General features: G+C 36.5%; 2 protein-coding genes and 1 long non-coding RNA gene across 6 annotated transcripts; 2 read left to right on the top strand and 1 right to left on the bottom strand.

Annotated features, from left to right (window-relative positions):
- Positions 1 to 212: 212 nt before the first annotated feature.
- Positions 213 to 2,684, bottom strand: LOC142548306 (uncharacterized). Its single transcript, XR_012820958.1, has 2 exons — positions 1,054 to 2,684; positions 213 to 934 (listed from the first exon to the last, which is right to left on the bottom strand). It is a non-coding gene; the product is annotated as an uncharacterized LOC142548306 (long non-coding RNA).
- A 6,192-nt stretch (positions 2,685 to 8,876) lies between these two features.
- Positions 8,877 to 14,227, top strand: LOC142549914 (18S rRNA (guanine-N(7))-methyltransferase RID2-like). 4 transcript variants are annotated; one of them, XM_075659146.1, is made up of 10 exons: positions 8,877 to 8,937; positions 10,330 to 10,440; positions 10,518 to 10,593; positions 11,310 to 11,393; positions 11,496 to 11,551; positions 12,272 to 12,328; positions 12,729 to 12,778; positions 12,912 to 13,064; positions 13,559 to 13,694; positions 13,822 to 14,227. In XM_075659146.1, the coding sequence occupies exons 2-10, from the start codon at positions 10,342 to 10,344 to the stop codon at positions 13,984 to 13,986; spliced, it is 876 nt and encodes a 291-aa protein (XP_075515261.1). In that variant the 5' UTR covers positions 8,877 to 8,937; positions 10,330 to 10,341; the 3' UTR covers positions 13,987 to 14,227. The 4 variants fall into 4 exon arrangements, with proteins under 4 accessions (XP_075515261.1, XP_075515263.1, XP_075515262.1 ...); XM_075659148.1 differs by having other exon boundaries at positions 8,918 to 8,937; positions 10,335 to 10,440; XM_075659147.1 differs by lacking the exon at positions 8,877 to 8,937 and adding an exon at positions 8,972 to 9,846 and having other exon boundaries at positions 10,335 to 10,440.
- A 152-nt stretch (positions 14,228 to 14,379) lies between these two features.
- LOC142549913 (plastid division protein CDP1, chloroplastic-like) lies at positions 14,380 to 19,176 on the top strand. Its single transcript, XM_075659144.1, has 8 exons — positions 14,380 to 15,160; positions 15,634 to 15,744; positions 15,903 to 16,040; positions 16,329 to 16,451; positions 16,921 to 17,289; positions 18,046 to 18,138; positions 18,233 to 18,352; positions 18,579 to 19,176. Exons 1-8 carry the CDS (start codon positions 14,855 to 14,857, stop codon positions 18,729 to 18,731), a joined length of 1,413 nt encoding a protein of 470 aa, XP_075515259.1. The 5' UTR covers positions 14,380 to 14,854; the 3' UTR covers positions 18,732 to 19,176.
- The last annotated feature ends 6,895 nt before the right edge of the window (positions 19,177 to 26,071 follow it).

Genomic DNA, 26,071 nt, shown 5'->3' with positions numbered 1-26,071 from the left:
ATAGATAAATTATAATTTATTTTTGATATTCTAAGTTAATAGGAGAATTTTATCAAATTAATATCAGAAAGTCGTCGGACCACTTGGATTTTCAGACTTTATATATGGTATAATTATAATTTGAGGCATGTCTCGGGAGTTGAAATGTTGGTATTACATTTGTTTTAGTTATAGGTGGATATTTGAATAAAACGGATACATTCATATATTATAAATAAAGTCACTTCTTACAAAAGAACCTAAATAAAAAGGACTACAATCTTTGTAATCAACATTCACCAAATTTTTGAGACCAAAGGATGCAAGTTCATGAGCTGCTTTGTTGGCGGAACGTCGACAAAAGGTGATGGTGAGTCCAGATGTTTGCCGCATAAGTCTTCTAATAAAAGAGATAATGGAAGCTTCAGGTGCAAAAGCATTAGGATGACGAATAGATTCAACTACATTACGAGCATCAGTTTCTACAATGACAATGGTCCACTGGAGATGATAGGCTAAAATAATACCTTCTCGAAGAGCAAGTAACTCAGCCAGGTAAGGAGTTAAAACACCCTCAAGATAGCCTGCACGAGCCATCAAAACCATACCCTTATCATCTCGAACAATCATCCCAACACCGAAGACATCAGAATCATCAAAGACGGCAGCATCCACATTTATCTTAAAACTCCCAAGTTGTGGTGCAATCCAATGAATCAAAAGAGGTTCATTAATGGTACTGTTGATTCAGACAGGTTTTGAAGTTAAGAACTGAGCCCAAATATTACCTGCACGAGACACCACTTCTCTACCATTCATTGGCCGGCCTTCGAAAACCCATTGATTTCTGGCAAGCCAAATGCTCCAGGATATCATTGCAAAACATCCCACATCATCACCTGAGCCGTTCAAAATTGTCCAACACCAAAGTTCCATAAAATTTTATCCTCGAAACCTGGATAACATAGGCCATAAAGCCGATTCAGACCACACATCTTTCGCCCAAGGACAGTGCCATAAAACATGGAAGCTATGCTCATTAGACAAATTACAACGAGGACACAAAGGATCAACCTGGACTCCTCTCGAAGCTAAGTGATGACGGGATGGAAGTATAGCGTGTATAGCTTTCCATACAAAGATCTTAATCTTGTTCTGGATATTAAGATGCCATAGACTTTTGAAGAATCTTTCATTCCCTGCCGGGCTACTCATGCTGCTCTCTATCCCATCTTTTAATGCTAGAAAATAAGCTGATCGGACTGAGAAATCACCATTATGGGTATAATGCCAAATGAGTCTATCGTTTCCCGACAGAGCATGAATCGGAAAACGACGGAATTCATCATGACCAATTTTCCAAATAATCCCTTCGATTAACTGCCAATTCCATGCCCCCGACCCCAATCTCAACTCACTAATCCGCAAATCTTCAAACTGATGTTGAGGTATGGTTATAGGCTTAAATGATAATGGACGCAATAGCCAAGGATCTCGGAAAACTCTGATTTATTCACCAGAGCCAATTTGCCAACGGATACCACTCGAAAGCAAGTCTCTTCCCCATAAAATACAACGCCACACATAAGATGGGTATGATCCAAGTGAAGCATGAGTCAGTGAAATGGAAATACTTAGCCTTGAAAAGACGACTGATTAAAGATACAGGATTTTGAAGCATTCTCCATCCTTGCTTTGCTAAGAGGGCCTGATTGAATTTATGAAGATCACGAAATCCTAACCCTCCTTTAGCTTTTGGTTGGCATAACAAGTTCCTCTTTTTCCAGTAAATGCATTTGTCCTTGTTATTACTCCACCAAAATTTCATAATCATCTGCTGTAAACAGTGACATAGCCCATAAGGAATTTTGAAAATCGACATAGTGTAAATAGACGTAGCCTGAGCAACCGCCTTGATTAAGATCTCACGACTGCCCGCAGAAAACAGATTCCGTTTCCAAGCCTGTAATTTGCGCCAAACCCTTTGTTTAATGCCATCAAAAACCTGGTTTCTGTTGCGACCCATGAAAGCTGGGAGACCCAAATAAATTTCATAGGATTCATTCGGTGGCATATTAAGAGTAGTATAAACATGTGATTTGTGTTCTGCATAAAGATTTGGACTAAAAGTAATTGATGATTTTTGAAGATTGATTACTTGTCCAGATGCATCTGCATAGATAGACAACACTTCCCTAATATTAGCACAATTAAGCACATCAGTACTACCCAAAATCAGACTATCATCAGCAAAAAAAAGATGGCTTATAACAGGAGCCATTCTTGCACATTTGATACCCTTCATCAAACCAGCTCCCACTCGACAGTTCAAAAGATTAGATAAACCTTCAGAGCGGATCAAAAACAAATAAGGAGAGAGTGGACACCCTTGACGAAGACCACGACTCTGCATAAAGTTACCCCTGGATCACCATTCAAAAGTACAGAAAACCTCGAAGAGGAAATATATCGTAGAATCAACTCCACCCATTTATCCGAAAAACCCATCTTCTTCATGATAATACGAAGAAACTCCCATTCCACTCGATCATAAGCTTTGCTAATATCCAACTTTATGGCCATTAACCCTGATTTGACTTTCTTTTTTTGACGCAAAGTATGAAGGCACTCAAAAGCGACCAGAATATTGTCTGTGATTAAACGACCTGGTATGAAAGCACTTTGTTCTTGAGAGATAATGATTGGTAAAATATTATTCAGTCGGTTTGCCAAAGCTTTACCAATTATCTTTGCAATAACATTACATACACTGATTGGCCGAAAATGTGAAACTACAGTGGTTTTCTTAAATTTTGGTATGAGAATTAAATTTGTGGAATTCAGATCACCAAAAGAGGAACCGTTATTAAGAATGTTCAAGCAAACCTGAGTTATATGTGCACCAATCAAATTCCATTGATCTTGGAAAAAACCCGCATGAAACCCATCCGGACCCGGAGCTTTCCATGGCTTCATGTTAAAAAGTGTCGTCTTAATTTCATCATGAGAGAAAGGCTCGTCCAGTTGATTGACCATCTCAGAGGAGAGTCGTTGCTGCATCCCTGTTAGAGCATGTTTTATAACCACCGTATCTGGACTCGAGGTGGTGTATAGCTGTTGGAAATAATCCTGAAATATAGCTGCTACTGAATTTGAATCCGAAATCCAATGATTATCTGAAGAAAGAATCCCCTGAATATAGTTTTTCCTTTGTCTTCGAGACGCCCGCTGATGAAAAAATTTTGTATTACGATCACCTTCCGCAAGCCAATCTGTCCTAGCTCGTTGTTTCCAGTAATGTTCTTGTAAATTCAGCAGATGATCCAATTGAGATTCAAAAGATTTGATAGTGGTATGGAGAGTCGAGTTGTTCCTCTGGTTATTGAGATGTGATATGGTATTTTGAATATCACCTACTCGACGATTGATGTCACCAAATTTTGATTTACCCCACTGTTGTAATTTCTCCCCACACACTTTAAGCTCTCGAATCAAGTCGTTATTGTGATGAATTGAAAATGATCCTCCATTAAGCCATAGGTTCTTAACAACCTCGTTGAATTCAGGACATGATCGCCAAAGTGGTTCAAAACGGAACTGTCTACGAGCTAGTCCTCTTTTTATGCTTTCTTTAGCTTTATCTTGTAAGACAAGGTGGAATAATCTGTGGTCAGAACCAAAATAATCCAAATGACTAACCATTTTCTCAGGAAACAGATCTAACCATGCAGTCGTGGCAACAGCACGATCAAGACGTTCCTGGATTTCTGATGGAGGAGGACGATTATTTTTCCAAGTAAAATCTGGACCTCTATAACCCAAGTCTCTTAATCCACAAGAATCAAGAGTATCCATAAATTCAAGCATTTGGGTCGTATTGCGTGCATTTCCTCCCAGTTTTTCTTGCAGATGTACTATTTCATTGAAATCACCGATGACAAGCCAAGGAATGCTTTTGAGAGATTGAAGCCTTCGCAATAATTGCCAAGAGTGAACACGCTGTGAGTGATCCGGATTCCCATAAAATCCCGTAAGTCGCCATATTATATCGCCTTCAGAGATAACAACTGCATCAATATGGCCTCGACTGAAACTTTTAATATCCATTGTCCAGCTATCATTCCAAAAGAGTGCAAGAACACCACTGCGTCCAACACTATCAATGGTAATACCATTTGCAAAACCGAGTCGATCTTTTAATTTTGAGGCATTTAATCCAAAAAGTTTGGTTTCCGAGATGAAAACCAAACTGGGGGAGAACTTACGAATGGCCATTCGTAAGCGATTAACAGCTCGAGAATCCCCCAATCCTCGAGCGTTCCAGCTAAAGACTGTCATTGGTATCGGCGGGTCAATTCTGCCTATGTTTACAATAAAAAATAATATTTTTAGCATAAAAATAATATTTTTTCGTAGATAACTCAAATAGAATATTCATCTCGCAAAACTGACTCGTGAGATCATCTCATATGAGTTTTTGTGATTATTATAAAAAATATTATAAAAGTTTATTTTAGTAAATTTGTGTATTCCCTTGTCAATATCATATTTATTTTTCAAAATTTTTAAAACTAATAAGTTAAATTCATTTCCAAAAAGGATATTAAAAATGAACATTAACATGTTGGAAAGCAAAAACAACCGAGAGAAAATGAACTGCATGTGGATAGACAAGCAAATCAAATATTCAATTAAGATCCCTATTGAACAATTGATAAAACACATAAAAAAACACTTGAAAATGAAAAATTCAATTGTTTCATTACAATTTATGCAAATATCGCATGTATAACTAAGTATTAGTATAATCAAAATCACACTAAAATAATAAAAATAATATCAATATTAGCAAAAATTTATGTACAAATCGTTATGACTTCAAATTTAAAATTACAAATGAAATTTAATCTGAATTTCTTATCATAAACAAATATAATTGCATAATATTCTCTAATGCTTTGAATCAACGATATCAAAAGTGTCATGGTACGAGATATACAACAACTGTATGAAGGGTATAATCAAAACAACTAATGAATCTCGAAAATCACCTTCTAGGCATGCATGCAAAACTATTGGAAAATACACCTTTGAAAAATAACCATAATCAAATGACAATTAAAATATGATAGTTCAAAAATTTGCCAACTCGGCCATCAGTCAGGGATGAAAAATTAAAACGAGTAAAAATCTTGAAAATCATCAACATAACGTAACAAACGTACAAACTGATCATGTCTACTCAAAACTCATAAAAATGTGATGTGCGGAAAATATGGTCATCGGGTCATGTGCGCACATCCAGCCCTGCCTACTCAGAATTCAGCACATCCAGCCTCCTCATCGACATGCTCACCTGCATCATTCTCACCTAGTGAGTCTAAAGACTAAACACACCTGAAACGTTAATAACAAGTACATATACATAACATGCAACAATGAAAAGTACTGTAATAAAATACATTTCATGATCTTATAAAATCGTATGCATAACCATTATCATATAACATCATATCAACATATTCGTGTTCGTTTTCTTAATTTGAATTTCATTCATTAGCTGTGATTTTTGTATCATGATGTTAGTCGATGGATCCATCTATGTATAACCGCGGTACCCGGCGGCAGGGACATCAGCGACAACATTATATGTCCACTGAGCATTGGCCTTACATGTCATCGTGTCATCGTATTAGTCACAACCAACTCTCATTATTCAAAACATGTCATCATATTCATCACTTAATAAAATCATGTATATACGTAAATTTTTCTTGAAACCAAGCATGCAACGTATTTTTCATATTTACATAAAAAGTCGTATTCGTGATAACATAAACTTTTAAAACATGACAAATCGTGTTTAGAGCGCTGAAAAGACTGCCAAATCTACCCGAAGATGACCACATCTAAATCTTAATTCTAAGATACCTAAACAAGCTTCGTATCAGCTAATTTAACCCTCACTAATCTCGATCGTAACGATGTAACGATACCCCAATCAAGAATAGCGCTAAAACCGAAGCCCCTTACACTCGGAACTACCGTCTAGGCGCCGTGCAGTGTGGAGCTGCAGCGCTGGTTAAGAGCCTAGGCGTTGTGTACCAGCGCCGAAGCGCTAGCACTGCGGCGCCAGCCTTGCGGGAAATATTTCACAAAACGACTTTTGATCCAAATTCTAAGCCCCACCCAACCGACTCAAACCGGCCTCGAATCGCTCACTCCTAGCCCACTACAAGACCCTCCTGGACCAACCTAGCCGAAGATTCTAGTCCCATGCACGTTACTGAGCTGCTCACACCGAAACAACCCAAAGACAAGTATCACCTACACATGTCCCTCCCTTCGATCGACTCCCTCTTGCGACCAGCTGCTCACGACCCTTTCCCAGCCCCATCATGGACCCTCATAGGGTCAGCTCTATGGCTGGAATTACGCCATGCACGGCTGCATCACTCCTTTCTCCCGATCTAACCACAGAAAGCCCCATGCTCTCCAAGAAAACAACATATCGGCCCTCTCCCATGCCGACTCGACTTCGACTCCAGCCCTTAATCTCCCTCACTCTCGAATTACACTGCCCCTAGCATCTCCAATCGGCATCCCCTTACACAAAGATCGGATAAAAACGTGAGTTACATGAAGATGTAAGCGTATTCCGTGTCAAAGCCGCGCAAAAACGATAACAAATGATAGATCAAAATAATTCTCATGCATAAACACACAAACCAACGTATTATGATATGAATGATGAGAAAAAGAGGATTTATGGCGTGTCTTTGCGTTGTAACGCTCGAAAACCTTGAGATATACGCGTAGAACTCGCACCGGAGAGGCGGGGAAAGAGCTTCTTTTTAAAACTAGGGAGGATTTTCGTGTGGCTGCTGAGGAACTTCGAAAATGAGGCTGCTGAATGGGGAGGGGACGACTGCTGCTGAATGGTAGGTTTAGGGTTTCAAAATGTAGGGTTTAGGTTAAAATAATTATGCACTAATGGGCCAACAATTATAATTAAAGGAGTTAAAAGGGTTTTGTGCCCACTAAACAATAAAATAAACACACCAAGGCCAATAACACTCTCAAAAAATATTTTGATTGATATGTTTCAGAAAATATTGTTCGAACCCTCAAAAGTCATCTGAATAGATAAAATTTTCGTGACGATTTAAAATACGTCCCGGCGAGTAAAAATACTCAACCAAGACTCATTTTCGAAATTATCCCTTAAATACACCTTATATTAAATAATTAAAAATAATTATTCAATAAAAATATTTTCTTGATTATCCCCGGTCTCCGTTCCTCGTTCGAGCGCGAAATGCAACTTAAAACCTTAATGCATGAAACTTAATAATAATATTGAAATAAACCATACCCATGCAATAATCATGCATTAAATGCATAAAAATCATTAAACACATATTTAAATAAAACCCTAGATTGCATGCAGTCAGGTTACGTAGATTGAATTTCCTGGACCTTACAACTAGTAGCTCAACTGGTACCAACACTTTAAGAATCTAAGTACTTATATCTGGAGGTCCTGGGTTCAAGTGTTGGTGGAGGCGAAAGAAATCACTTTCCAGGGGTGAGATATTCTATGAGTGGCGTTATATGGGCATGTGCTAAGGCTCATGATAAACCATCCTAACGACCCATGATCAGTAGTGGTGCATGGGTATGAGCCGAATGCCATGTTAGTTAAACATAATGGCCCATTATCGTTATATTATTAGTCCAAGAAAATGTGCATGTTGCAAGAATAATATTGTTTGAAGATACTGCTACAATGTTAATTTGAGCATCAATCAAGAATTTCATCCAAAAAGTACCAAATAATTCAATTTAAAATATTTACTTTATTATTATAAATCATGATTTCATTTCATAAAATAATAAAATACATTTAATAATTTAATTACATACAAACATTCACAATACTAAGAAGCACAAACAACACAAATTTTTATTTAGATTAATCAGATATGATGAAGATCAAAAGGATGGCCAATAACTTATAATACATGCATTGCAGAAAACAAAAAGTGTGCTAGAAGAAAAAGATGAATCAAATGAAATGAAGAAAACGACAGTTAAAGAAATAAAAAAACTAAAAAGGAAGATAAATAACAACACATCGAAATATCAAACTAGAACAAAAAAGAAAAAACATAAAGATCGAAGTGATAAAGATACATGATGCAAAGTTATGATCAAAATTAAACAAGAAAAACTTTAAATAAATACATTGGGAAATAAAATAAATATCGTATCTAAGTTCTAAGTTAGTATTTATTAAATGCAGAAATGTAACAATTTACTACAGTTTTGCTATAAATTCATTTTTTCGTAGTTTATTTTCTCACATGTCTTCTACTAGTTTAAATAAAACGGAGTCACATAATTACATAATTTATCCGAACAAATATCAAATTATACAAATATATGTATTATGTTGCTTATTCTTCTCATTGGTTCTCGATTATCCCTACAAAAAAAACGGATGGAATAGCGAAGAGTTAAATAAGGCCGTATACGGTACAATCAGCGACGGTTTATCAACAACCGTCGCTAATAGCGACGGTTAATTAGCGACGGTTGTGCATAAACCGTCGCCGATGTCGTTTGGCGACAGGTTTTGAAAAACCGTCGCCATTAGCGACGGCTAAATTTTTTTGCGTCGCTAATAGCGACGGGTTTTCTAAAACCGTCGCTATAATTCTATATATACTCAAATGACTATAGATCGGACCTACCCCATTTTTACCAGCCCTTTTTCATGCGCCGCTTTTTCTTGGGCGCTTTTCGCCTATTTTGGTAGTAGCGAAACTCTATCAATTTTTTCGAAATTTCGGTTTTTTTATTTTGTACTAACATTTTTCATATTTATTTCGTAGATTTGCTCGTCGATGCGATCTTCTAGCGTTACAAGGAGCTGCATATCTTCGCGCACATCAGGTTTTAAAGCTTTTTTTTACCGAAAATTTAATACATAATTTTTATTTTTGCGTAGCAGTTTTTTTATGAATTTTATGGTTACAAACCGTCGCTTCTTAAACGGCGGTTACCGCCGATTAATATAGCGACGGATTTTTTAAAACTGTCGCTTGATATAATAATTAATAAATAACCGTCTTTGTTCCCATGTTGAAAATCGCCTTTGTTTACGTCGATCCCAGTTCATGGGAGGCCTGAATCTTATGAATTCTTCGGAAAATTCACGATCATTGATAAATAGTCGTTGGAAGAGTCTGTTAGAAAATATTTTTTTATAATCTGGTTATGTTTTTAAAAAGTGCTTGTGGGATGCCAAGTCCGACCTAAAATGAGCTAGATCACCTAGGTGTAGTAAGGTGTTGGATCTAAAATTATTTGTTAAATTAAGACTCGAGACCACTTGCTATTTATTTTGAACTCTTATTAGTTATTAATATGCTTCTATAAGAAAAATAAGTGTACAAATTTTATGTACGCAATATGAATTGATTTGCAATTCTTTTTTGAGATATTTAATTTTCAAATTTTTTAAGAATTAATTTAAAGTTTACTTATATATAAATGGAGTAATTCGCTTGATTCAAGCCCAAATGTGGAAACTCAGAACCTCTAATTGGGAGAAAAAAAAAATCAAATTTTGTTAAACCCTATAAAGGGATATATGCACTACATGTATTTCGAAGCAACCACTTGAGCCGTCCAGCAGCAGCCAGCTCACACCTCCGTCATCTGCCCTGCGCGCTCGATCGCCGTCTACTTCTCCGCTTCCTCTAGCTTACGCCTCCACATCCTCATCTCTCTCCGTCTATTCTCATCCTTGAGTAACTTTCAATCGCACAAACACGGCCCCACTTCAAGCCAATCACCCAGGTAATACCCTAAGCTCAGTAATTTCCAAGTTTTTGTTTTGATGTCTTTTGCACAAAATATCGGTTGCTTGGGTAGACTCTTATGGCTTCGTTCTGATCCCGTAAACACGGTATATCCCGCATTATCACTTTTTCCTTTGACAGAAGGAAGTAAATATTCCGAAGAATTCTGTATGAATAAAATTCTTTTTTTTTTGTTTATGAAAATTTGTTTTCTTTCTTTCCTTTTTTGTTTGGTGTATTTTAACTGAGTGAAAGGAAATTTTCAAGTTCAGTTTCGAAGGGGGAGATTCAATGGGACCTCATCCCAAATTTTTTTCGGCTAGGACCATACTTAAAAGTTAAACTCCACTTTCTCGTACTTAAAAGGGTTTATTATCCTTTATTATCCAACTTTGAAACTGTCTAGTTGATGAATGAATGGCTTAGAGTTGGAGTCACAAAATTAAATATTACCATCAGCTTAACATTAATCTTTGGCCAGCAAAGGAAGAAGATGACATCTCGACCAGAGCTCCAAGCCCCACCAGAGATATTCTACAATGATGAGGAAGCTCGCAAGTACACATCTTCTTCTCGTATCATCGATATTCAGGTACTTTCTTTACTTGCAGCTCCAATTTAATGCATGGATGTATTAATGTTTTCTCGATGCTGTTGATCTCTTTAAAGGATAAACTTTCGAAGAGGGCGTTGGAGCTTCTTGCATTGCCTGATGACAACATACCTAGATTACTACTTGATATTGGTAATTTTCTATCCTTTATTTTTGGATTCAGTTCTCATTAATTTCTCGTGAAGTTGGGTGTATATTTTTCTAAAGTGTTTGTGATTGACTTGAACTCCATTAGTCCCGAATAATTAATTAGTTGATTGGTTTTGCTAGGGTAGAATTTAGATTGTTAATCGTGAGCTCAAGTTGCAAATTGGTAAATCAACGCACATGGAATGTAATTGTTCTACTTTTGAGGTCTCTGTATCAGTCCAATATATCAAGCTACAAGAATAAGGTTTGGATGCTAAATATTTCCCCCCAAAAAAGTAGTGGTTCAAGGAAGAGATACATAATTGATTAATTAAATATGAGTTGCCAAAAGGAATTCAAAAACCATAAAAGTGACATTTTATTTTTGTACCACTTTTTGTTGCTTCCACTTTGATCAATATATTTATGCAGTCCATAATTATGATAAAAGTGCTGGGTTGAGGGTTTTTGCAACTACTTGGGATTGTGACTTGTGAATGTCTAATTTTGATGAAACACGACATACAAACAGTTTACCAAGGTTAATGCATTACACATGTACTCAATCGTAATGGCTCACATAATTTCTAACGTGTCTCTATACAAAATTATGTGAGTTTTCAAAATGCCAGGTTATGCACTAGCCTTTTTAATTCTAAACATGCACTTTTTAATTTTGATATTGCTGTAACACTTAATTTTTTCAATGGCTTTATTAGGTTGTGGATCAGGACTCAGTGGGGAGACATTAACTGAAAATGGCCACCAGTGGATTGGTTTAGATATATCACAAGCAATGTTAGGTATGCCGTATGTGGCTTTTCTTTTTTATAATTGTCCGAATAACATACAACCTACTCGTTCATGGTTCTTCTTTAAAATTTGTTACTTTGTGATTAATCCAGACGTTGCGTTGGAGCGTGAAGTTGAGGGTGACCTTGTGCTTAGTGACATGGGGCAGGTTGGCACTTAAGTGTTTGGTTCATACCAATCACATTTCATTCTCAAAATTTAATGGCTTATAAGTTGCTTACTATTATTTTTATTTAATTCTTTGTAAGCTTATACATTTGTGAATCCAATGTCGTCGTTTTTCTTCGCCATTATTAAATAAATTTCTACATTTGCTCATAAATTGTGATTAAGATATCATAGTTGATCTTCAAGAAAAGGTTAGATCTTCTCCAGTAATATTTAGAAATAAGGGATACGTTTATTCAGAACTGCTGGACTTTTTTTTTCAGAGCACACTTTTAGATGGGAAAACTTAACGGGTTTTGAATCAACCACCCTTCATCTGTTTTGTTGCTTTTGATTTGCTAAAACTGGTTTGTAAATTGTGGGGGGAAATGTAAACTATTTGATTCCAGATCTCCCCAGAATGATAATGATGATGAAAACCTCAGGTAATACAATAAAATTAAATTAAGGTTTCTCAGATTTGTGGTGAAGTCGATTGGTTATATGTGAAGGTAAGATTAGGTATTGGGATTCTTTATTTTCAACGAGTGAAAATATCATCCCACCAATCATCGCAACATTATTGTTTTTAAAGCTTGCTGGTTTATCTTACCAATTTGAATTGAATGTCTAAAACTTGATCTATCATTTAGTTTGTGCGTGTCATTTTTCTCTGTTTTGATTTGATGCATAATCATGTATGTACGTTAAACCATTGTAGGGTTTGGGGCTACGACCGGGAGTTCTTGATGGTGCCATTAGTATATCTGCTGTACAGGTTATTCTTCTGTACCTTTCTGATGATATGTGCTTTTATAGATCTTAATTAATTAATATAGAGACCAATTCATGCAAGTGATTTCAATTTTAAGAGTATAAGAGGTCTTTGTAACTATAAAACAATGATATTTTTGTGACCGTATATATCTGTACCTTGTGGCACCAATAATTTCTTTAGTTTGTGAAGTATTTTGCTTTACAAACTATGATGAAATGAAAATTATTGTGGACTTGATTCAGTTACCTGCAGTTGGGTTTAAATTTGCAGTATTTATAACCATACGCTGACATCTCCACGAAATCGGTTTCCGTAACCTATAGATCTCTTTCTTTTTTTTTCTTTTTTTGCAAATTATCCCCGTCTGATATCTTCCTACTGTTTCATTCTCTCCTACCAGTGGTTGTGCAATGCAGACAAATCTTCTCACGATCCACGTTTGAGATTGAAGTATGTAATTTCTTTGGTCCTTTCATGTCTTGCATCGATACTGATAAATGGCATGTGTTGCTTTGTGATTGGCTGTTCGCTCATGCCTTCTGCAGTGAACATACAAATCTGAATTTTTAATAAATCATTGCAGGGCATTTTTTGGGTCATTGTACCGATGTTTAGCGCGTGGAGCAAGGGCCGTGTTGCAAGTGTATCCTGAAAATCTGGCTCAACGTGAGCTGATTCTAGGTTTTGCCATGCGAGCTGGCTTTTCTGGGGGTGTAGTTGTTGACTTCCCGCACAGGTATATAAAAGATTATGCATGTCATCCTGTTTTCAATAATCCCCACCATGTCATGTCAGCTTCCTGGCATTTCTTCCCTCTAGTTTGTTTCTGTCAAGAGTCCGAAATGATTTAGCAAAGAAATAACTAAGGAGACAAGCAAATAGGAAGGAATCAACATGATAGAGTTTAATATATATGATATGCTATAATTTTCTCAGAGTTGGCTCTGTACAAGGAATTTCACTTCCTTCAATTCCCTAGCAAAAGCCAATTAAATAAGAGTAAACAGAATAATCGATTACCCCAACCAACTCCTTTCTTCTCATAATCCCTTTTCCCAGGCTTACTACTTCTAAAATTCTCTTCGTTACTAGCCGCTGATTTTGGCCCGTATCATTTAGATCCGTAATAGTTTCGTTTTTGAAGTGGATTCAAGACACAATATGTTGAAAAGAAAAGAATGCTCCATGTAAATAGTTGTCGCTCTAATTATAGGTTTTCTTCTTGTACAGTACAAAGAGTAGAAAAGAATACCTTGTACTCACTTGTGGGCCACCATCTCTAAGAAGCGCCATTCCAAAAGGGAAAAATGAAGATGAGGAAAGATGCGATGATGAAGAGAGCAGCGGAGATGAAGAGAATGAATCCGTGAGTACATATTTTACTTGATCAATAGATAATCGAACACTTTATTGTTAATAACTTATCTAGTCTCTTTCCTGGAAACTTGGTACTTCATTTTCTTCTTTACAAAACAATACTTTCTCGATTGCAGGTTTGTGTATCTGACAGGCACAGACCTAGAAAAAAGCAGAAGTTAAATAAGAAGGTGAAAGGAAGAGTGTGGGTTATGCGGAAGAAGGAACAGATGAGAAGAAAGGGCAACACCGTCCCTCCAGACACAAAGTACACTGCCCGGAAACGAAAAGCTCGATTTTAATCACCAAACATGTTTGGAATCCTCCTAACTGGTCTGGTTTGTTGAAATATGGCAAACATTTTATGGTGAATTTAGAAGCAGAATGTGACCTTGTGTTTGCCATATCAAATTTTGACCCTCGGCGTTTTTTGTCTCCCCGACATCATCCCTCAAAACCACTATGTTTTATGGTTTCGTTTTCTTGTTTGTGGTTCCATAATGCATTGATACTTTTCAAATGAAAGTTGGTAATGTTATATTATGTCGTATTTTGTCTTCTTTATTTTCACAAGGCTCCAAAAGCAATTGAGCCTGGAGACAATCGGATTACTGAACCAGTCATATTCTGAAATTTATTTGTTGAATACACGTCTCTTTTACAAATATATTCCTTGCATATATTTTAATCATCTTCCTCCAAACTATTTCACCAATTTTATTAGGTTTTTTATTTAAATAAAGAATAACTATAATTTTTTTAATAAAAAATGTATACTTTTTTTTTTGTAAAAAATCTAAAGTTGTGTTTGGAATTATGAATTTAAAATTGGTGGATTTCAAATATATTTAAATATATTTTTATAATTCAGATAAAAAAATTATAAATTTCGAATTTATTTTCTATTTTATATTTATGTAAGATTTATGTTAATTATAATTTTTAAAATATTTGAAATCTACCATATTAACGTTTAAAATCTATAAGATATAAATTTCGATTTTTGTTGGGCTTCATTTTCCCTTTTCGGAACGCAAAAGCTGAAGTAACGGTTGAGTCATCTTCGCTCTCTCGATCTCCGAACATGCTTAAAATCGTTTTACTACTACGTTCAAGATCATGATCTTCGATTCTTCCTCTTTTGTTCAAATGAAGCTGCTCTAGAAATTTATGGCAAATATTCATGCATTGGTGGCTAGTGTGAATGGCATCTGCTGTTGCGGTCAGAACAGCGGCAGGTTTCATTTGAATGGCAGCTTTGTCTCTTTGAATAGGAGAAAAGGTTACCGCATGAAGCATAAATGTGGGAATTCTGGTTATCGTAACGGTGGCAGAGTTAGGGTTCCTGCGGTTGGTGGTCACCCATGGAGATTACGTGCTGCCACGGATCTTCGATTTGTTGAGGAAAGCACCAGCAGAAACAGCATTGTGCAGAATCAGGTCCCGTTTATCGAAATCCCCGTCACTTGCTACCAGGTTCTCACTATTTTTCTTATTCTTTTATCTTTTGCTTTTTAATGAGAGTATGATTTTTCATCTTGATGATCTTATTTAGGGGTTGTTTTGATAGTTTATGCTTTTTTTTCTCTCCTAATGATCTAGTGCCTTATGATACTCTTCAATGTGGTAAAATTTATGATGCAATGTATCAATATTGTGTCTACAAATGCAATCATAATCTTTTATGAGCTGCAAAATAGCTCAGTGTTTTAATAATTGGAGATACTATGCTCCGATGCTACAGCAAAGCTTCTTTCACATGGATTTCTTTTTAAGTCTTATTCTTAATAGTGATCTGGATCCCTTTTCCGATTTTTCTCAGTTAGGTGTACGTACCCTCAGTAAAGTTCGTTTTAATATCAGTCTAGCAAACTATAATTGTGGTAGTGATATCTGGTTTTGTAATATGGTGCAAGGTTTTGTTCACTTTTGATGTTGTATGCACGCAGATTCTTGGCGTTCATGATCAAGCGGAAAAAGATGAAATTGCTAAATCAGTAATACATCTGACAAATACAGAGATTGATGAGGGTTACACGGAAGATGTTGTATCTTGCCCTGTATGGATTGAACTATATGGTTTTTTTGGTGCTGAATTTAATTATCTACATATGAATAGGATATTCTTTTGACTGGTTTTTTTAACCATTTTTACCTTTTCATAGCAGCTAACCTTCATAGTTATCTTATGAACGTATTTGCTGCTGTTTTCCCGCAGAAGGTTCTGAAGGATGTGAGAGATAAACTTCTATTTGAACCAGAATATGCTGGAATTATCAAAGAAAAGCAGCCTCCCAAATCTTCTCTTAAAATTCCATGGGATTGGTTGCCTGTGGTTCTTTGCCTTCTTCAGGAGGTATAGTTCAGTCAGTCAGTCAGTCAGTCATATAAAGTTTCGATTGAAAAACTTTAGGCAGATTGCAAGTTTGCAAATCTTCTATTACAATCCAACTTTTGCATGGTTTCTGAGGTTATGCTATTCAACATTCGGGCTTTGAAAATGTATTCTGCCTATGTTGATTGTGATATTATTCATTTAAATTGATTTAGGCAGGAGAAGAGAAACTTGTGCTTGAAATTGGACGACTTTTTTCCTGGCAGTTTTCTGTTGTTTCCTTAGCTTACTACATGTGATTTTTTGAAGTGTGTGATAGCTAATGTTGGTTTTGAGAAGCAAAATATTTCTCATGGATTTGATGCCCTTGTTCGTGCTCGATACCTTCTTGGAAGCAAGAGTTCGCTGGGCAAGTTGAAGCTGTTAACTCAGGTAACCTACATTTAGTTTTATTTTTCCTTTATGCTAAATTTGGTTGCCTCTTTTGTTTTGCTGGATTATTATGCCACCTGTTCAAAAAAAGTAAATAAAAAATGCAAATTTCCAGAACAATGGTTCTGGAGGTGCAAAAGAGAAATAATTACGATTTACGAAGATAGTATGACCTTAATGCTGAAGCACTCATTCCGTGAGTAATTTGGTATCTCAATGAGGAATTTTTTTCGCGAGGTTATAGATGGTACTGCAATTGAGTGGTATTTGTGACCAAACATTACATAGAAACACCACCTGTTCTCTTCGAAGGAGACCAGGGATGGGTACAATTCACTTGTTGCTATGAAGATGTTTACTAAAATCATATATCCGAAATTTTCTAGCTTTTATTGGTCCCTATTGATTGTGGATATTTTTTATTTAGTTTAGATTGCTACTGTAGCTCGCCATTCAAATTTTCTTTCAGATTGAAGAATATTTAGAAAAGCTTGCTCCTGACTGTACGTTGGAGCTATTGAGGATGCCTCATACGCCTGATAATACTGAACGAAGACGTGGAGCTATTTCAGCTTTGCAAGAGTTGCTCAGACAGGGCCTTGATGTTGAAACTTCTTGCCAAGTTCAAGACTGGCCATGCTTCTTGAATCAAGCACTAAAAGAACTCATGGCCTCTGAAATTGTCGATCTTATACCTTGGGATAATTTAGCTGTTACGAGGAAGAATAAGAAGTCGATCGAGTCGCAGAATCAAAGAACTGTTATTGATTCCGGTAGCTTCTATATGGTTATGTTAGCTCATATTGCTCTTGGTTTTTCAAGCAAACAAGTTGACTTGGTAAACTCTTAGATTCCTAAATTAGCTTCTTGTATATTCGTCTTAATCATAAAAATGTCGGTGCCTGCATGTTTTAATTTTCCATCTCAAAAAAAACTGACTAGGATGTGATGTGATGGCTCATAATCTGTCTTGCGAACTTTAGATTGATAAGGCAAGTGTTTGAGTTTTCCTTATGAGTCAGAATCATATAGATTTCTAATCAGTAGCATGGCTAATCTTTTGGGCCTTAGAGCATCTGTCCTGGAGTTGTCAAACTCCAAACATTTTAAGACAAATTGTGGACTTGTGGGGCATGCCCTCATTTGTTCTTAAAAGCTTTCTTAACTATGGGGCATGGGCATGTTGTGTATATAATAATGACACTCCTCTGGCACTTTGTGATCAAAATAGAATTTCTCCATTACCAAAAAAGTTGTTTTTTTAGTTTTTAGGTTCCTTGGAGAACAATTGAGAAACAGTGAATAACAGGAAAACAAAAGAAGTGGCCATGAAATGTCTATCGACCACTGACGTGTTGGGCCTTACTAATGGGCTTTCTGGATACTAATCTACTGTTTCAGTTATCATAATATGAAACTAAGAGACTACCCTTATATTCTATTTTCCTTGTTTTCTAATTACTTGGCAACTGTTGCAGTGTGGTCTATTATGTCTGATTTTGTGATATATGAGATACACATACCTGTGAGGCTAGAAAGAGTTTTAATAGTTTTCAGTTTTAAGAGATCATTGACTATATCTTTTCTTGTGTAGATAAACAAGGCAAAGTTAATTTGTGAATGTCTATCATCAGAAGGCTTTGATTTAAAATTCGAAGAAGCATTTTGTTCATTACTTCTTGGGGAGGTACACCTATTCGATTTTGCTTTTGTGGCATTAGCTATTCTTTTCTTCTTGTCTTTTTTAAAAAGAGTGTGTAATTTTGAGTCTCATAATCCAGAGCGATGAAGCAACAGCCGCTGAAAGATTAAGGCAACTAGAGGTGAACTCTAATCCCAGTTCCCAAAAGTCAACGCAGAAGAAAAAAATCAAAGAAGTTTCAAGTGCAGACAAGCCACTGGTACATGCTCAATTATTGCTATATTCCATGCAGTTTGTGAAATTACAATACCCAATAGCGCGGCATATGAAGATGGTATTTATTTAATATTTGAATTTTAGTAATGCTAATAAGGTATTGGTCAATGTTAGATATGACTTTGAACTGATCATAGTTTTTTCATTGGAAAGTCTTTTCACAATAGTTACGTATCATTTTTCGTAAAAAAAGAATTTTACTCATACAGAATTCTTCGGAATATTTACTTCCTTCTGTCAAAGGAAAAAGTGATAATGCGGGATATACCGTGTTTACGGGATCAGAACGAAGCCATGAGTCTACCCAAGCAACCGATATTTTGTGCATGTGGAGGCGTAAGCTAGATGAAGCGGAGAAGTAGACGGCGATCGAGCGCGCAGGGCAGATGACGGAGGTGTGAGCTGGCTGCTGCTGGACGGCTCAAGTGGTCGCTTCGAAATACTTGTAGTGCATATATCCCTTTATATGGTTTAACAAAATTTGATTTTTTTTTTCCTCCCAACTAGAGGTTCTGAGTTTCCACATTTGGGCTTGAATCAAGCGTATTAATCCATTTATATATAAGTAAACTTTAAATTAATTCTTAAAAAAATTGAAAATTAAATATCTCAAAAAAGAATTGCAAATCAATTCATATTGCGTACATAAAAATTGTACACTTATTTTCCTTATAGAAGCATATTAATAACTAATAAGAATTCAAAATAAATAGCAAGCGGTCTCGAGTCTTAATTTAACAAATAATTTTAGATCCAACACTTTACTACACCTAGGTGATCTAGCTCATTTTAGGTCGTACTTGGCATCCCACAAGCACCTTTTAAAAACATAACCAGATTATAAAAAATATTTTCTAACAGACTCTTCCTGTAATACCCCATAATTAGGTATATATTTAATTATTATATATTACTAATAATTTTTATAAATAAAATAAAATGAAATAACTAATATATTATGTATACACTTTCATACATGCATACATACCTACATATCATCATCACAGTTGCTTAACCAACACACCACCTCCCTTTTTGCCCAACCGGTGATCAAGATTTGTTCATCATAGATTGGAGATAAGGCTTGATCATTGCCTATATAATGCACCCTTCACTTCAGGAATTTCAAGAGTTCTCAGCCTGAATTTTCAAGTTTAAGGAGTGGGTCTAGTATAGGGTGGAGTGGTGAGAGTTTATAGCTCAAAAAAAATAGAGAAAATGGGCCAAAAATATCTTTATATACTCAAAATCCTTCCAAATATTCTATAAAAATTCCACAACACTCTCAACTTACCCAGAAATATACCACAAAAGGAGGTGTCGAAAAATCATCAGCCAATTTTTCGTAAAAATTCATAAACCGCTACTGTCCGGGAAGGGAATAGTGCCGAAAAACTCACTTTTTAGGTACTGTTTTCACTCCCAATTTCCGTACCTTTTATGACCGTATTTCACCTTAGTTTAAACACGAAAGTTGTTCATTGTATGTCATACTTCTCATTCATGTCTTTGGTTTCCCGGAATCGGCCTCGGAAATAGTGTTTTTCGGCAGCCGAAGTCGGGGTGTGAGTTTTACTAGTTTTTCCTTTTCTGGCACGTTTCGGCTGGGAATTTCAGAAAATGTACAACATAAAAGTTGTAGGAAATCGTATTTTACATTTGCTGGAAAAAGAGTGGCTGCGCATGGTGGCCGGCCGCCGGCCACGCGCCGCGCGCCGGCGAAAAATGAAAAAAATATTTTTCGAAGCATGCTCTGTTTGATTCCAGGCTACTGTACAAGTTTCGTAAATTTTGGATGAGTATTGTATTTACTGGGAATTTTTAAAGGAAAATACTATGATTTTCGGATATGATATACTATCTATAAGATCATATAAACCTTTGTATAAATGTTCATAGCCTTCAATACTTGAAAAATATATCATTGGAAGTAGTTATGAAGTTTTATAATTTTTCGACTCACAAGTTATTTATTATGATTTTTGTGAGTTATATATTAAATGTTATATATATCGATTAATGATAAAATAATTTCAAATATTACCTATTTTGAATTTTTTTCCAGTTAATATTATAATAAGAGTTGTTACAGGAAATATTGTAATTTTTGGAGCCAAATATTAATTATTGTAAATTTTAAAGATAGTTTGACTATTAGAAAATAATTTTGACAAAGAAATATTAAATAAATAAATAAAATATTTTTTTTATTAACTTTTAGTCAATAAATAAAGTTTATAAAGTTATATTCCTTATTTTGGTAAAAATTTAAGGATAATCTATATCTAAAAGTGTTTACTATACTAATGATAATCACATTGGTCAATAGGATTGACTTGAACTTGGAACTCTCACTCTCATCTATAGTAAGTCTCAAGGTGAGGAAATTCTTTATCATTCTTCTTATATAGCCTTTGGCATTTGGCCTGGAAATTATGATATTATATTTTATTAAATGATATTTGTCATGTTTTATTGATTTCTTGTGCTTGTGCTTAATTATTGCATCTCTTAATCTCGTTGATGCATCACTTCGATGGCCACTCCTTCTATCATGATAAATCATCAATCATGTCTATATCCTTCTTACCGATCGAATCTATCATCTTGATCACATCATAATCAAATTTATTCTACTCAATTTACTCATTAATGTTATTACATACTGATGGAATGCTTCACTGAAAAGTTCTCATTGTAATATCATCACACTAAGTGTGATTCTTATCAAACTTTCACCAAATAAGGTCTTGGTTAATCAACGAATGATTGAATGATAAAATGATTGACCAAGACGGAGCCCTGGACAACGGACTTTGGTCTGGAGATTGAGTCCATTGAACAACGTGACTTTGGTCCGGGTATATTAGTTCACTTGGCTCGTTATTCTTGCTAATCATATTTTCTATCTTGTGCATTCATATTGTCGGATGCTCGTCCTATTGTCTATTATATCATTCTGTTAAATTCAACATCATATTTATTATTATTTAATTCTCACTGAGTCCTTAAAGACTTAACCTCTCTATTTTTCTTTATCTATTGTAATTTCCAGAGCCATGTAACAAGGATTTGGATAAAGAAAGAAATGTCGATGTATGATCCGCCAGTTGTTGTCTGGAATAAATTGCTGGAAGGCATAATAAGTCATTTAGTCTATGAGTCAGTTTGTCTGAAATGTTTACGTCATTGTTACTCTTACCGTCTATGTTAGTTGGACATGTAAAACTTTATCGTAATTTACTAGTACTTGTACGTTTCGCTTCCGCTAATAAAGTTCTTTAATAGTTCTTATTACTGCCTGTATACTTCTAAAGAGAAAGAATTCTCTTATGAGGTATTCTTAGGTAATGTGGCATTCCTTGAGGTCTAGTTTCAAGACATGGTGTCACAGAGATGGTATCAGAGCAAAATGCAATTAGTTATAATTTTTTCTAATATATGTCCATCACTAATAATTGTTTCCATAATTTTATTTATTTATCACAGGATGTCTGACTCTACCAGTAGCCAGGGAGGTCGTTTAGACACTATCTATGTTCGTACAGATTCTCTGACCCTGACTTTCACCCCTGGGCCTTAGCATTTAGCCCATTATCCTGACCATGTCACCCTACAGATTGCTGAGGATCGAGATATGGTAAGAGCTGCCAGAGTGACTGACCGAGCTCTTTTTGAAAAGGAGATTTTTCGTTTGACCCGGGAGAATCAAGACTTACGAAACCAGCTGGCCATTTACAGGTGGCACAATGACACGCTAGGGGCTCCTAATTTTTGTCCCTCATACTTAGAGGATGCCTGGGAGAGACAGATTCCAGCATATAGGGGAGTCATGGGGCAAGCCGTATATATGATGATCATGAGTCTATCTGAGATGCATGGGTTTTTTGATCGAGAGCTGAGGTCCCTTCAGAAAGCAGAGTATTTTTCCCAGATTTATTTTGATTATTTACTTACACAGGGTCGTAACATGTTCGAATACGCCATCTATGGGTTAGAGTACGTGTTAGCAGACCTCACCAGCCTTCGTGATGGCCCAGGACCTAGTACCATTCCTACCCAGCACCTAGCAGCTGAGCCACCAGTCATTCCATTAGTTGATCCATTAGCCGACCTACTCATTGATCTACCATTTGATCCACCCGTTATTCCATCTATGGAGCCGCTAGTCTTGGAGCCCGAGTTGCCTCCCTTGCCACCAGCTTTAGAGGATGATGCTTGGCTGACAGACCCCGAGTATGAGTGCGACCCATAAGAGTTTCCTGATGAGCCACCATTGATAGCACAATTAGGACCTTTTTGGGGAGAGGACCCTTTACCTCTGTTTGGAAATGTTGATGACGAAGTTATCATAGAGATATCAGACGATGAGGCCGCATCCGTAGCTGAGTCGACTGTTACCGCTGAGGAGTAGTACCAGACTATGGCTATTAGTAGTATTGTTTTTATTTCTAGAAGAAAAAATATATATATATATATCATCCCATTTTGTTTTGCACAATTGATGATCTCGTTTAAATAGGGTGTAGTAGAAAGATTTGATGTGGTATAACTTTTATGACTTCATGATAATTTCTCTAGTAGTTATCAGTTTTCTCTATAAATGATGACTACTTTTGTGGTATGATAATTACAAGATTGTATGTGTTATTGATTAGCTTAGAAGTTTTATTGCCCAAGTTCTTATATTTGAGAATATTCCCATTATAGCAAATCGATGGCATCTTCAAATGGAAGCAACCAAGCAAGGAGCCAAGAATATCAAAATCATCAGCACAGAGAGGAACACATACCAAAAGAAGAACCTAATCCTCGCCACATGCTCGAGATGATGCAACAATTCTTTCAATACTGCCAGAATCCACAAAGAAACCAGGATGCGGGTGATAGGATCTTCGAACGTTTCCTTCGATTCAATCCTCCTAGGTTCCAAGGGACCCCGGATGCAACCCTGGCTGAGTCTTGGCTGACGAAGATCAAGAAGATATTTTCTGTTCATAACTACTCTGATGAACAGAAAATAAATCTATCCACTTACCAATTTGAGGATGCTGCATATAACTGGTGGAGAGTCATAGATCATCAGTGGAGCCGAAATAATACTCCCAGGACATGGGAGAACTTCACAAGAGAATTCGAAGGAAAATATATCACCCAAGTTGTGCGAAACGCTCGAGAAAGGGAGTTTATGGACCTGGTTCAAGGATCTATGACAGTAGCTCAGTACGAGGCTGAGTTTCACCGATTAATCCACTATGCCCCTCAATTCATGGAAGACGAACCAAGGAAGACGAGAAAGTTCGTAGAAGGGTTAAAACTAGAGATCCGCTGGTCAACGCTATCCTCTGAAGTAACCGATTATAATATCGCAGTCAACCAGGCTCTACGAGTGGAATCAGAAATCAAAACACTCCTTAAGAGAGAAGAAGAAGAAAAAAGATCTCGTAACCCCAATTTCCCCGAAAATAACCAAAAGAAGAGGAAATATGGAAACGAGATTCAGCATGGCAAGAAAGAAGGACCATCAAAACAAAATTTTCGGGAAGGAACTAACAAGCAAAGATACGGATACTGTGGGTTAGCTAATCACAACGAAGACAAATGCTGGAGAAAGAATGGGAAATGCTTGGTTTGTGGAAGTGATCAACACCGTATTCAAGAATGTTCAAAAAAATCTCGGCCTTTACCAACTCCAACTGCTCAAAAACGGAAGATTCCAGCCAGAGTTTTTGCTCTCACAGGAAATAAAGACGATATCGATCCCACTGCTGTAGTGGAAGGTACAATTCTTCTGCTTTCAAAAACTGGAAAAGTTTTATTTGATCCTGGAGCGACACACTCCTTTGTTTCTAGCACTTTTGTTCACCATCTAGAGACACCATCTGTAAAGCTGCCATATATCCTGGAAGTTAGTTCACCAATGGGAGATAAGTTACTTAGTGAAGTTCTTTACAAAGACTGTCCTCTAGAAATTGATGGAGAAACTTATATGACTGATTTAATTGAGCTCCCTATACAAGGTTACGATGTCATTTTAGGGATGGACTGGTTGTTTAGATACCAAGCGCAATTAGATTGTTATTCTAAAAAAGCAAAACTCTCAAATTTGGGAAACGCGAAAATTGGAAACCACAAGGTGGAGTCTTTTCCCGTAACACCAAAAGTTGTCAAAGAAGCTCAGGCCATCATTAAAATAGGAGAGAAGGGATTTCTAGCTTATCTAATCAATAAGCCACATGATCAACTTAAGGTATCTGAAATCTCTGTTGTTCAAAACTTTCCCGTTTTCCGGAAGAAATAATATCCTTGCCTCCGCAAAGAGAGATTGAGTTTTCCATCGAGCTATCACCCGGAGCTATGCCCAAGTCCAAGACCCCATACCGAATGGCACCTGCAGAATTAAAGATCCAATTACAAGAGCTTGTTGACAGAAATTACATACAACACAGCTCATCCCCTTGGGGAGCCCCGGTGTTATTTGTGAAAAAGAAAGATGGAACCTTAAGACTACGCATCGATTATCGAGATCTAAATAATGTCACTATAAAGAACAAGTATCCACTATCGCGTATTGACGAACTGTTCGATGCTCTTCAAGGATCCAAAGTTTATTCGAAGTTGGACCTAAGGCAAGGATACTATCAGTTGCGGATCCGACAAGAGGATATACCCAAGACTGCTTTTAACACTCGGTATGGTCACTACGAATTTTTAGTGATGCCGTTCGGATTGACAAATGCGCCAGCTACTTTCATGGATATGATGCATCGAGTCTTCCAACCCTATTTAGATAAATTCGTAGTCATTTTCATTGACGACATCCTTGTTTACTCCAAAAGCAAGGAAGAGCATGCACATCATCTTAGGACAGTTCTCCAAACACTAAAGAAAAATCAATTGTATGCTAAACTCAGCAAATGTGAGTTCTGGTTGGATAAGGTGACATTCTTGGGCCACATAATTTCCGGGAATGGTCTTGAAGTAGATCCTACTAAGATAGATGCAATAATGCCGTGGAAGCAACCATGCAATGTAACTGAAGTTTGAAGCTTTCTTGGCCTAGCAGGATACTATCGAAGATTCATCCAAGACTTTGCAAAAATTTCAGCTCCACTAACCCAACTTACTCGCAAAGATAATATGTTCCAATGGAACCAAAGGTGTGAAGAAAGCTTTTAGGCGCTAAAAAAGATGCTTACTAGCGCCCCAGTCTTAACCCTACCAGAAGGAACAGAAGGGTTCACGGTTTACACTGATGCTTCCAAAGAAGGATTGGGCTGTGTATTGATGCAAAATGGGAAGGTCGTTGCCTATGCTTCAAGGAAGTTAAAGATTCATGAGAATAACTATCCGACTCATGATTTGGAGTTGGGTGCAATAGTATTTGCCCTAGCAAAATGGCGGCATTATTTATACGGTGCGACCTTTGACATTTATACTGACCACAAGAGTTTGAAGTATTTATTTACTCAAAAAGAGTTAAATATGAGGCAACGTCGGTGGATGGAATTCCTAGAAGATTATGATTGCTCTATACTATACCATACAGGAAAGGCCAACGTGGTGGCAGATGCTTTGAGTAGAGCCAGTATAGCCCATCTTGGTGGAAGAGAAACTAACCAAGTCAAGTCAAAAAACTTGTTACACATAATTTCACGTGGTCATCTAGCAGGACTAAGAGTCGAACCAGAATTCAACTCCA

Source organism: Primulina tabacum, chromosome 6, assembly GCF_025594145.1.
Source record: "Primulina tabacum isolate GXHZ01 chromosome 6, ASM2559414v2, whole genome shotgun sequence".
Taxonomy (NCBI): domain Eukaryota; kingdom Viridiplantae; phylum Streptophyta; class Magnoliopsida; order Lamiales; family Gesneriaceae; genus Primulina; species Primulina tabacum.
Note: the sequence above shows the minus strand (reverse complement) of the source record. Positions and strands in the feature narration are given on the sequence as shown.